Source organism: Sinocyclocheilus anshuiensis, unplaced genomic scaffold, assembly GCF_001515605.1.
Source record: "Sinocyclocheilus anshuiensis isolate Anshui unplaced genomic scaffold, SAMN03320099.WGS_v1.1 scaffold979, whole genome shotgun sequence".
In the NCBI taxonomy this organism is placed as follows: Eukaryota; Metazoa; Chordata; class Actinopteri; order Cypriniformes; family Cyprinidae; genus Sinocyclocheilus; species Sinocyclocheilus anshuiensis.
In genome coordinates, this window is record NW_015544223.1 from 1,196,228 (window position 1) to 1,209,349 (window position 13,122).

Here is a 13,122-nt window from a genome sequence, read left to right on the forward strand (position 1 = left end):
ACAATGTAAAATACTTTACTGTAACTTTCCATCAATTTAATGTGTCCTTGCTGAATAAACGAAGTAATTTCTTTCCTAAATAAATAAATAAATACATTTTACTTAAAAATAAAAAATAAGAAATAAGTTAGTTTATTAAATACTGCATTAACTGATGATAAAACATACCTTTTTGTAAAACATTACCAACATAACAATGCCAAAAAATAAAATAAAATAAACAATCTGGATGAAGTTTAACACTAAAATCATGGATCTGGATTTTACAAATATATTTTTGTTTGTTCACCTCAACAATCTGGTGATTGTTAAGCCCAGAATGGAAAGCAGCTCTGTTTTAGTTTCTCTAAACATATCACATATTTCCTATACTCACCAGCAGCTGAAAACGCATCATCTATATTTATATATAAGTAATCACAATAAATAATTAAAGCTGCAAGCAGCGATGAACGGGCCCTCGCACCCGGGCTCACCGCCATGGGGTGGCTTTAGTAAAACAGCGAACGGCGAGCATTATGCATTTAAAGTGGTAAATATAGGAGGAATACAAACGGAGCAATTCCAAGAGGGTCCTCGCACCGCAGTGCTCGGGCCCTAAAAAGGTAAAAAAAGAGAAATATCCAATGAAACGCATGCAAGAGTGTGTTTGAGATGGTGAGGAGTGGCATACGCTCTCCAGGGCACCGCGAGGCTCACAGGAGGCTCTAATTGAGTTTGCTTTGAGGTGTCACAGAGTATTAATGCAGCGCTCTCTGAGTGTAAGTTAAAGTGAGGCTGGGGCAGGCGTCCACGTTCGGAGGTTGGATTCAAGATGGCAGTGCATCGGCTCTCTGATCAAGGCTGATTAAGGGCCGCTGAAGAGAGATTATTTCCCTGCACGCTAAGCAGAAGCCGGAGCTGCCTTCCACCGGCCGCGGCAGACAGCGCTGATTAGCCATTACTCTGCCTTAACACAAGCAGACAGTAGCCATACCACACGGAGACATGGCACACACCTCTGGGGTGATATAGATACTGAGACATGACGAGATCTGAGCGAGCAGCCTGTGGCCATCGCAAACACAATGACCTTTGATTCTCAAATGACACTCAGGAAAAAAAAAAACACCTAATTGAGAAATCAACAGAGGCTCATTGCTAACGCAAAGACATTACGAGTATTAATATGTCTACTTTGACAGGGACATTTACTGAGCATTTGACCCGACACTCAAATTCTTTCTTTTCCACAATCTCTTTCATTCCCACTGACACATGGTGATTTTCTTAGCTTTGGCAATGTCCATTCCACCACTTCTGCTGCATCTCTGTTCTAAGCTGACAACATACTATATTTTGTTACAAATATTGTAACATCTCTTTTAGCTGGATTTCAATGCATAATGATAGAGAATAAAACACTAAGTACTTCTTTAAACTGACAAGTTAAAGTAATTTACTGGGTAATGGTCGCATTGGTAAAGTAAAGATGGTAATAAAAAGAGATGCACAACTTTCTATTGTCTTACAAATGCTGAAATTAAATCTAGTTGGAAAGGAAAGGAAAGGAAAGGTTGAAAGAGGTGAAGAAAAGGATGAAGGAAAGTGAAGTAATGGAAATAGAAAGAGAAATGGAGAAAGAAAGGGAAATGAAAGAGGGAAGATGGGGGAAGGAAATAGGAAAAGAAAAATGAGAAAAGAATACAGAGTAAATGAAAAAGAGAAAATAAAAAGGAAAAATGAGAAGGGAAAAACACTTAATATACGCTAAAAAAGATCTGATTTCTAACATATTTACGATTACATATTTCTATTAACTGTGGTCAAACTGATTCAAACCAAAGTGCATTCCTGCTGTTTCCTGGAAGTGCTCTACTTCCACATGCTTTCGCAGAGACTGGCTGAGCGTTTGGTTGACTTAATTGTGCAGACAAGACAACAAAGCCTTTTTGTCCTGCACTGAATAACGCCATCCTCACAGGAGAGAGAGAAGTTAAAAATAGTTGAAAGCGTAAACAAAAGAAATGAATGCGCTAAATCTTGCAGACCTGTCCCATGAGGCCAAGGGGGCTCAGAAGACAGAAAGAGACACTCTCCCGTCTGAGAGAAGGCCTGCTGTCATACTTGATGTTTCCTTCACAGAGAAGAAAAAAAAAAAACCTTAACAGCTCCCACCGATCTGTCCGTGCCAGATTCTACAGACTGCCATGACGGCATTAGACTGCTTTAATCATCTTCTGTGATACGTCAGCGCCGTCTCTCTCTCTGTACCGCTCATGTGGATTGCTGGTCTGAGCACTAGGTGTCTCCTTTCATCCACCGATGAGAGAGAGGAGGATCTGACGCAGGGACAGAAGGCTGTATGGGAGACCACAGGAGCGTAACAGAGGGGCTCCGGTCTGAAAGAGTGAAATCTGAGTGCGTGACAGAGGTCATCAGAAGGGTTTGAACTAAGTCATGCTTTTAACGCAAGACAGATCAGTGAGGAAGACCCCAAAACAGAGTAGCTGTCATTTTGTTTATAAATCTATATTTTTTGACATTATAAATGCACAATTATATTAGTTGCATTCAATTTTCATTTGTAATTGTTTTTTTAGTGCTGTCTGCAACCCATCAGTTGACTGCAATAAATCACATGCAGTTTTGAGGGTTCAGGTTCATATCCGCAGTAAAGCACATCACTCATCGTGATGGCGCTGGTTATGTTGGTATGTCTTGTGCCACCTACATAAACATAATAGTTGGGAAAACATAACCTCAGGTGCTGTCTCCTGAATACTGTAACGTGGCATTACTGATGGGCTGCTCTGTGCTTAAGGAGTGTGAATGGGATATGAATAGTCAGAGGGCATGTGAAAGGATCTCGATTCATCATTTCTATTAATATGTTGAGTCCTTCAAGCAGATCACCCTGAGAGATGGACTTATTGAACCTGTCTGTAACATTCACACGCATCAGCACAAAAATATGGACACATATAAAGGTGTTATTGAAATATTTCACTAAACTTCAATAATTTAAAAATATAACATTTGTGAAGTTTAGTTAATTAATTTGAAAATATGAATTACTCTGGTCAAATAAAAATGTGAAAATTTTTCGGAACCAATTAATACAACATACTATCATTCAAAAGTTTGAGGACAGTAAGATTTGAAGATTTTATTACACACAGGAGATATACAGTATATATATAAATATATACATACATACATCAGTAACAATGTTAAAAACATTAAGTAGAACAGCTGTTTCTAACTTTGATAATAATAAATAATAGAATGATCTCTAAAGGGTCATGTGACTAAATTCACGTTTGCCATCACAGTATTCAATCAAACTTAGAATATAAGAAATTAAAATATAAATAAAAACATAAAATGGAAAATAGTTCTTTTATTTTTATATAGTTTTACTATATAAATGCAGCCCTGATAAACATAAAAGATTAAAAGGAAAATATAAAGATAAAATATATTTTATTAAATATAAATAATACAAGCAAACAGATAATTAATTCAGAGTATTTTTCTACACGCTGTGTTTTTGTGCTGCGATTAACTAGTATTAACACCCATAAACACACTTAACCAGCTTGTTAATGTCACACAAACATATACACACACAGTTAGAGATTCCTGCTCTTTACCAGTGAGCGTTTAGAGTCACAGGGTGAAAAAGTGCTTATAGAGGCTCTTATCTTAGAGAATGCATTAAGATATCTGAGCCTGATTGACAGCCTCTTCAAACGCACTAATGAGCATTATGGAGTATGCTCACCTCTGACTTTAACGGAATTATAAACAATCCCACTTTATATAACTGACCTTACAGATGATCTGTCCCTCCCCCCACCCATATTCATATGTGAGATTAAGAGCACATTAATATTAATGAGGGGTGATTTTCCTAAGTAAATAAGCTGTGTGTTATCAGAAGGTGAGTACTGAGAGCTCTCTCTCTCTCTCTCTCTCTCTCTCTCTGTGTGTGAGTGTGTGTTGTTAAGGTTTAAGCAAAGATATAGTGATGTTACAGCACACTTTACCTCACAATCCTTACAAACAGCCTTAAATGCTTATCAGAGGTATCATAGTTGGGGGCTCCTTGCTCCTGAAGAGAAAGAATCTACAACATATCACCAAAATCCTTAAAGAAACACCACTTAAATTGCACTTATTGGCTCGGAGCTCTTCGTGGTGATCAATGTATCACTCCAATTCCTTATCGTCAGTGCTGTTAATGTGTTAGAACACAGCAACAAAGTAACAAGTGACACTTTCTGAATTTGTACTACAATACCAGAGATGCATTTCAAATACATGCAACAAAGCAGCGTAATCAGTTTATTACGAGTAGCACAATTCTGTAACACGTTAAAACATAGCAGACATCTACACACAACATATTGTTGAATTTATGTTATTTATCATACAAAACCTATTTTTGCCTAAGCAGTGGCTTTGAGGAGAACACTATGGTCTCATGTATTTAATATCTGCGTCACATAAATGGGGTGTAGATTAAAGCCGGCATCTGTCTTGGCCGAGCCCGTGGGACGCACAGAAATGTTACTAAATGTATCACTCCACCTTTTTGCTGGGAGATTTAAATATGGAGTTATAGTGTGACTGTAGCCTCGAGAGCAGTGCATTCACCTCATTGTGTGTACATATCCCACAACTCATCTATAATACACACACACTCACAGAAAGTATTTAATTAAAGGCCCATTCACGCCACGATATCTATAATGACAACTATATCAACGTCCACACCAATGCATGACAATGTGCTGTTTATTTTAAGCCAGCACTGCAGTTATGTTGCTCTGAAAGTGATTCCAACAATATTGGTCCTCAGTGTTATTATTGTTATAGTTGTGGTGTGGTCTTTGCTATTCTCATAGAAGCGGAATGATTAAAACTTTATAGTTACAGTCATCGTTATAGTAACATTAAGAGCTGAATGATTAATTGAAATAAAATCAACATCACTGCATGGCACTGTTTCCCAAAGGCTGTGATTTTAAATGAATGCGTGTTTCAGAGTGAAGTGCAGCACTGTGTTCATTTGCATGTGAGCAGCTCATGATAGCAATGATTTCAGTGTCTCGGAACATCTTGGTTTGCAGTAAATGCTGCTTCATACAATCTCCATCTCTGCAAGTGTTGTGAGTTTAGAGAGAGCAGTGCATCCACCTTTATGTGTGTACATATCCCGCATCTCATACAGAAAGTACTTCCTTAAAGGCCCGAATAATAACTATAATGATAACTATATCAAAATCCACACCAGTGTGCTTTAAGCCAGCACTATAGTTATGCTGTTCAGCTGGAAAAATTGTTCTCAATGCGATTCCAACAATACATGCTTGTATTTCAGAGTGAAGCGCAGCACTGTGTTCATTTGCACGTGAGCAGCACGTGATAATGATTTCAGTGTCTCAGAGCGGCTTGGTTCGCTGTTAATGCTGCTTCACACAATTTCCATATCTGCAAGAGCCGTGAGTTTGCGTCACTTATAACACATTTTACATCGCACCAAATATTTCACAGAAGCATTTATAAATTTGTTGACAACAAAGGAGAAATTAGAAAGATTCAATCGGTTATCCACCAAAATAAACAAATTCGATTTTTTTTTTCAAATCGTGCAGCCCTAGTAACAAACCTTAAAGCCCCGTTCACACCAAGAACGATAACTATAAAGATAACTATAAAGATAACGATATTAGCGTACACACCAGTCAACGGTATCGTCTGTTTATTCTAAGCACACGCGCATCTGCTGCTTTAAATTCTTGAGCTCGTCACAGCAGGATTGATTCTGATTGGCTGTCATTGTTTTTATCGTTCATCAGCTGGAAAAAAAAATCGTTCTGAAAGTGATTACAACGATATCGTTTCTCTGTGCCTTTATCATTATAGCTGTGGTGTGAACTCTGCTATTCTTTAATATTGAGAATGACTTTTAGAACTTATAACTTCTTGGCGTGAACGGGCCTTTAGTCTTTATGAATGGCATTTTCCCCCAGTGGCATCGAAAATGGTTTCATACATCAATATTTTCAAGGTATTGTATCATAATGAGAAGTTCCAGTATTGTGACAACACTTCTATGAACTACGCAGACTGTTGCAGACAAGCACTTCCATTGTAGGCAGCTTTATTTGATTTACATTTGAGCTATTTAGTTATTTCATGTGGCGACGGCACTGCTCGCATCGGTTGTAGACGAGAATTAATATAGAATAGAGAACACTCACACAGAACAATGTGTTACAGCCTTGAGTCGTGTTACACCATTAGAATCTGTTTTTGAAGTTGCTCCAAGAAATAAAATAATCAAATGAGTTTAATTTGTAAAGTATTTAATTCACTTGATTGTCAAAAAGAGCCATTATGGTTGTGTTATAAAACATTTTGCATTGGATTTCTGTGATACATATACAATTACCAGATAAATGATATAAAATTCCTCACACCGTGATATAAGATTTTGGTCATACCGCCCACCGCTAACAGATGGTTAACCACAGCAGCAAGAGCCATCCTGATAGATTTCATGAATAAAAGCCGCACTCGTCATTCTTGGGTTTAAGACGTGAAGCTATGATCTCTACACAGACACACACATACATGCATCTGGTCCCGTGTTTCCAGCATGCAGTCTGGACCTGAGGTGATGTAGCAGTGGGTCGAGTCCAGCAGTTTATTGATCCGTCTGTCTGTCTGCACAGGTCTGAATCAGCTAAATCTATCACAGACCTCTTCAGAGGCCTGACGCTCTTCTAGCTCCAGTCTGTGACTAATGAAACCTGGACACAGTCAACACCAGGCAAGTGGAACCATTAACCCAAACCCCCCCCCCCGCTGTCGGTCCTAACCACTGGACCTGTGTGAACATCACCACTGCTTATACAGCACATTAACATGAGGATAATCAGAAAACCTTGTTCACCTTGCTATTAAAGGGGAAAACAGCAGCGGTGTACGACAAATCTACATAAATGACTGAGAAATCTGCGTGGTTATGACATCACAACCATGAACTTCTTTATACTGATTATTAAATCTCAAGAATGATCTTTTAGTCTAGTCAAGTCACCTTTATTTCTACAGCTCTTTATACAATACAGATGATGTCAAAGCAGTTGCACAGTCAGTACGTTTACATGGACAACAATACTCAGATTTTAATACAATTAAGACAATACTCTGATTAAGAATCTACCATGTAAACAGAGATTTTTGATTACCTTAATCCGGCTAAAGTCATAATCGAAGTAAACACTAATCGAATTAAGACATGTGGAGTATTCCTATTTTAGTTGCATTATTTAAGTGCAGTAAAGACATGTACACACCTTAATCACATTATTACCGCCGTGTAGGACTTTTCACCACATTTTGCGACAGGATACACACACGGCAGTGGTCAACCGTTTGACGGCAAACAAAAGAATGGCTTCAACACCGCCATCGTCTGAATGCACGTATAGCATGACAAATAATTACGTATAGCATGACAAAGAGATATTCTTTATCAAAGTTAAGACTCAAAGTTAAGAAGGCGTGGTTTCAGTAACCGCAGTTAGTGTTGAAGCAGCCATGTCAGGAAAACGCTGTGTGTTTCTAGGCGAAAGCAAAAGCACTTTGTTTGGCCTTCCGAAAGTAGATGCATTTAGGAATTTTTAAGATTACTTACAGCAGAACAGCAATGCATTTTATGGACGACCGTTTCATGAACTTAGGAGAGGAGGTAATTCTGACTTTGCTATGACAATCTGGTGCTTCTGAATCAGCTACTGTAAGTATGTTTTGTTATTAATCTTTAAAAAAGCATCATATGACCCCTTTAACATTAACAAAGATTAACAAATACTCTAATACATTTATTGTTCATTGTTCATGTTAGTTAATACATTAACATTAACTAATTGAACCTTATTGTAAAGTGTTGCCATAAAACTTTATTGAACATTATTTGTAGTGCACCAGCTGTGCTTGGTTACTTTTGATAAGAAACAAATATTTAAAATAATGTCTTTATGTTGTTTCCACATTAAGTAGGAGATTCAATGTGAAAACATATATATGATTACAAATTTTGATGTTTAGTGCGATCAGCCATGATGAATCACAGAAATGTGTGATTATTGCCCTAGACTGTATACAACTGTGTTGATTATATAAAAAAATAAAAAATAAAATAAAAAATAAAAATAAAAAATAAATAGCCATTTAATTCAAAACTTCAATATTATAAGGTTTCCTATGTAATTTACAGCATTAGCTGAGATTTTTCCCTAAGAAAAATGGACCTGTACATGTAATATTTCCAATTTAATCATATTTGAATCCAGATTGAAAAAAAATAAAAAAATAAAATAAAATAATTAGAGCTTGTGAATTAGAATTGAATCAAATTGTGAAATCTGTATCGATTTGAAGTGAAAGAAAACATGAATTCATTCATTCATTCATTCACTCTTTTTAATATATCACAGTTCAGTATGCCATCTACTCTAATGACCTTATTTCTATAGCTCATAGAAAGGATATGCCATTTTTATTACTTTGTCTTTGTCTGTTTATCTTGCTATTAAATGAAAAAAAAAATGCATACATCAACGCCTATTAAGTGTTTAGAAACCTGGTTTGCTTTCATGAATGCCATCCTGGTAATTATAAGAGTGTCTTAAAGGTACAGTAGCACCAAAATCATCTGAATAGAATAGAAGATCTGATCCTTTTTTTTTCAGGTTATAAGGGTCAGAGAAAGAGTATAAAATCCTTTGAAATTTGAATCAAAATTATGCCTTTTGTTGTTACAAGAAACCCTGACTGACATCACAAGTGGGCTCACTGGAACCTTTAAAAACATTTTCCAACTATTAAAGTGCGGCGCAATTCCTCTGACAAAACGTAAAGCGCATGTGAATGTGCTCTGGTCTCATCTAGTGTGTCTAAGTGCATCTTCAAACAGCAGCAGGACAGCACACTCGAGCGGCGTTTGAATGTCAGCCTCTGCGGGGGCTCTAATTGCACACCCACTCCAGCTAATAGGGCAGCATCCAAAAGTTTAGTGCTGCATCATCTTCAGGTTTCATTTCAAAGCGTCCGCACCCGTTCGGCCCTCACAGGTACGTCTCCCGCCAGTGTTTACCATTCTCTCAGAAAGCGCCGCTGCTAGCATAGGTGACTGACCTCAATTTCTCTCACTTTTCTCTCCTGCAGAGCCGGTGAATAACTGCTCATAAATAACACCGCTTTGTTTGGCTGCGTCCGAGTCCGGCTGAAGAGAACCCGCTCTGAATTTCTTTGTCTTAAACAGAAGTGCGATGCAGGTTTTCTATGATGGGTATAAAATATGTAGGAAAGCGAACGCTGAAGAGATTATTCTATTTATCCTCAGATCCGAGGCGCCAACTGTCCAGAAAAAGCGTGGATCTTTAAAAAGATCCTTGCACCAAATTATAATAATGAAAAAGGGATTGGAAAGCACAGTGTGAAATGTACTTTGATATGTACTGCAAGCATTTACCTGTTTCTCACACTGGCCGTAGTCTGGACCCTGGTCGACCTGAAAGAATGACAGCTCTCCCCGGTTCTTGGCCATCTCGATCAGACTCATGGCGGTGCGGACGGTGGAGTTGCGGGCATGTACAAACACCATCACCTAAAACAAACAGAGAGTACAGCAGCACTTGGTTAAGTTACGCTTGTGGTCTGGAAATCACCTGACGGTGAGCTGCCTGACCACATCATAAATGACTGAACTCAAGCACTGTACATAGGCAGGAACAATTCCATACATTAAATACCAGGTAAAACAGACCATTTTAAATACACTGAACCCAGGACGAGGCCACTGCACAGAATAATGTCTGCTCTACCCAATCAAAGCAGCGAGAATATGAATACAACTGCAAAATAACCACATCTATAATTTGTGTATTTTTACAAAGACGTAATAATGTTATTTTGTGCCTATAACGGATCGGCTTGGCTCTCCGTTAGTGTTGCAACTGCTATTTATATGAATGCAACACAGATCATTTGTCACATGGTTTTGCCTCAGTTTTTGAGTTGTTTTCATTTGTCATCAAAGTCATTTTATTGATTTGGTTGATACTAAACGACTCATTCTCATATTTAGATTTTGGGAAAGACAATTCATTCTGATGAATTTAGACATTTCTTATAAATTAACAGATTGAAATCAATCAATCAATCTTCAGTTTTTCTTGAGTCAGTATGTCTTCAACTCAGTATTATTATTATTATTACTAAATATTTAGAAATATATACATTTATCTTTTCAAGTTTGATGCTGTCACCCTAATTTATATTTTATTTGTCAGTTTTGTTCTAAACAAGCGTAAAAATACTATAAGAGAACAAATAATATAATCAGTTGTCTGAAAAGTGTGATGCTTTAATGGCTATCATTTCAATTTGTTATGTCTTTGATTTCGGGCAATTACTATTTCATGATGTTGTTCCTTGCAGTGGATGAAAATGAATTAAACTGTGGTAAATATTTTGGTTGAAAATGACTTGGTAATGATTTTGGCCATATCTAAAGGGCACCGTTTTCAACTAAAAATGGAAAACTTTTTATACGTTTTGGCCGTTTATTTAAATGACAATAGCGTTTTGGGGGTCTGAAAACGCAAACTTTTGAAAACGGGTTTCAAAGTGCAAGTTTTTGAAAATGATACCGTTATCGTCTCCATGTAAACTAGCAAAAACACAAATTTGTGAAAATGGTGATGTCATGAGCATCCATATTAAATGTTTCTTTAGAAAGTGGCATCGCCAACTACTGGCATGGCATGCATAATATAGTGTTTCAAGTCTTTTTTTTTTGTGAATGGGGATCGTTTTGACAACGTTGTCGTCTGTATGCGAAAAACTATTTTAGCACAATTTTGTGTAAACGTACCCAAAGTAGGGAGCTGTTAGAAACTCAACTGATAATGCTTTAACCCTCTTAGCGCCAAAGTCGCAAAATTGCGACAAGACGTCATACTTAATCAAATAGACTGTAGTTCCTAATATGGTGTAATATCTCATTTGTATTCCCTACCACTAGATGGCAGACATGTAGTACTTTGATTCTAGACCAAAATGACGTCATGTTCCTATTCAAAGTGTTCGAGGAAAGAGCAGAGCAAGTGAGCTATCTGTCATTGATGCGGAAGCAGTTCAGTTCATAGCGTGCGTGTAAGCTGTGAGATTTGTGAGAGAAAATCACCAAATGGCTAATAAAAAGTTGTACCGTGAGGATGTGTTGCAAATGTTATTCGCCGATTCTGACTCTGAAGGGGAATAACTGCCTTTTGGAAATGACGATCGGTCGTCTAATAATTGCGCTTCTCCCGGTACATCTTTGCAGCGCAATGGTACCGCCGTGCAAGGCGAGAGTGTTCACAAAGCACAAACAAGTGATCATTTCGACCCTTGGCCCAACGGGGATGGGGGTGGCAGGGCAATATCTATTTTTTCCTGAATATTACTGATGAACTGATCAAAAAGTAGGCTACTGGTCACATGTGTTTTACTACTATATAGTATAGTACTATAGTAATAATTTTTTTTCTCCTGTTTTATTGTTGTTTCCTCTTTTATGATCATTTGGAATGAGGATAAAAAGACAAAAAAAAAAAAAAAAACGTTAAAAAATAAGTTAAAAATAGTAATAATTTTTTTTCTCCTGTTTTATTGTTGTTTCCTCTTTTATGATCATTTGGAATGAGGATAAAAAGACAAAAAAAAAAAAAAAACGTTAATAAATAAGTTAAAACATCAATTCAATATCTATTATTTCCTGAATATTATGACATTTAAGAGGGCCGCCCCCTGATGACGTCATAATATGCAAATTAGATGAGTATATTTACACCCCACATAAACTTTCGGTCATGCCCAACATTTTTCTAATTTACAGTAGATCTCTATCTTTAAGCCCTTTCAAGCCACAAGCTTTTAAAATCTTGATGTCAAAATCCAGCATTTTTCCAAAAAACCCTGGCACCTAAAGGGTTAATTCACTCATTCAAAAAACCCACATTGATAAAATCATAAATAATACCTTTGGATAATGATGCACAGAATAAACATCCATCCAATTTCACATTACTGACCCACTTGGAGATTTCTGGCCTCGCCACTGTAATGAACTGATTATCAATACTGTACTTTTCAGTACTGAAAAACAAACTAATAAAAAATAACAAACTAATAAAAAAACAAATTCAGTATTATGGTGGGTCTTTTACATGCAAAAGCTAACAAGTGCATCTGGCCTCTTAAGTTCTGGATTGTTCTCTCTCAGTCTGACAAGGCAGAAGCTCCATCCACAGTGAGCAGCATCAGATGTGCAGAAGGGCAGAGCGGTGTCTATGTGCCATATTAGTCAAAGGACAAAAGAGCGTTGTAATTTTCCTATTACACTCAGGCTGCCCTTGCAAAGCAGTCAATACCCCAGACAAAAACAATCAATAACAGAAAAGCAAGACAGTTATGAGATGGCAAAAAGACCTCTCTCTCTCTCTCTGTTCTCACTGTCCTTTAACTGAATGAACTGATGGTGTGGGAGACCAAAAAAATGACATACTGTTCTCTTTGCACATAATATTCTAACATATTAACTCCCTACAGTTTACTTTTTTTCTACTGTGCAACATAAACTAAGGTATTTTTAGATTTTTTTGGGTCCATAAAATGGATGTCAATTTTGCTTATCAACATTCTTCAAAATATCTTGTGTTCCACAGAAGAAAGTGATATCAGTTTTAAATGACATGAGGGTGATTAAATAACAGCATTTTTAGTTTTGAAGGAACTATCCATTTAAATAAAAGTATTATTATAAATCTTAATGATTTCAATTAGTAATTTTTCACAGTTTCAATAGCAAATGGAAAACATTTAAACTAAATTAAATATTCGCTAAATCAAAAGAAAAAAAAAACAGACGAAGCGTCCTCAAAAATGCTTCTTGTTTATATTTATGTGCTTATCATTATTATATCTACTAGCATTATGTTAACTATTCTAATATTTATAATGAAAAAACAAACAAACATCTCAGAAACACAGTCTCAGAAATCTCTGAAAATTAATACT

General features: G+C 36.8%; 1 protein-coding gene across 1 annotated transcript in view; it reads right to left on the reverse strand.

The window, feature by feature from the left end:
* The window catches only part of ascc3 (activating signal cointegrator 1 complex subunit 3), a gene marked incomplete at its 5' end in the record, with an annotated part of 88,994 nt that overhangs the window by 63,720 nt on the left and 12,152 nt on the right, over positions 1-13,122 (reverse strand). Inside the window, one exon of the mRNA XM_016497978.1 lies at positions 9,533-9,667. Coding sequence (XP_016353464.1) covers positions 9,533-9,667 — 135 coding nt within the window. The remainder of the gene's footprint in view (positions 1-9,532; positions 9,668-13,122) is intronic.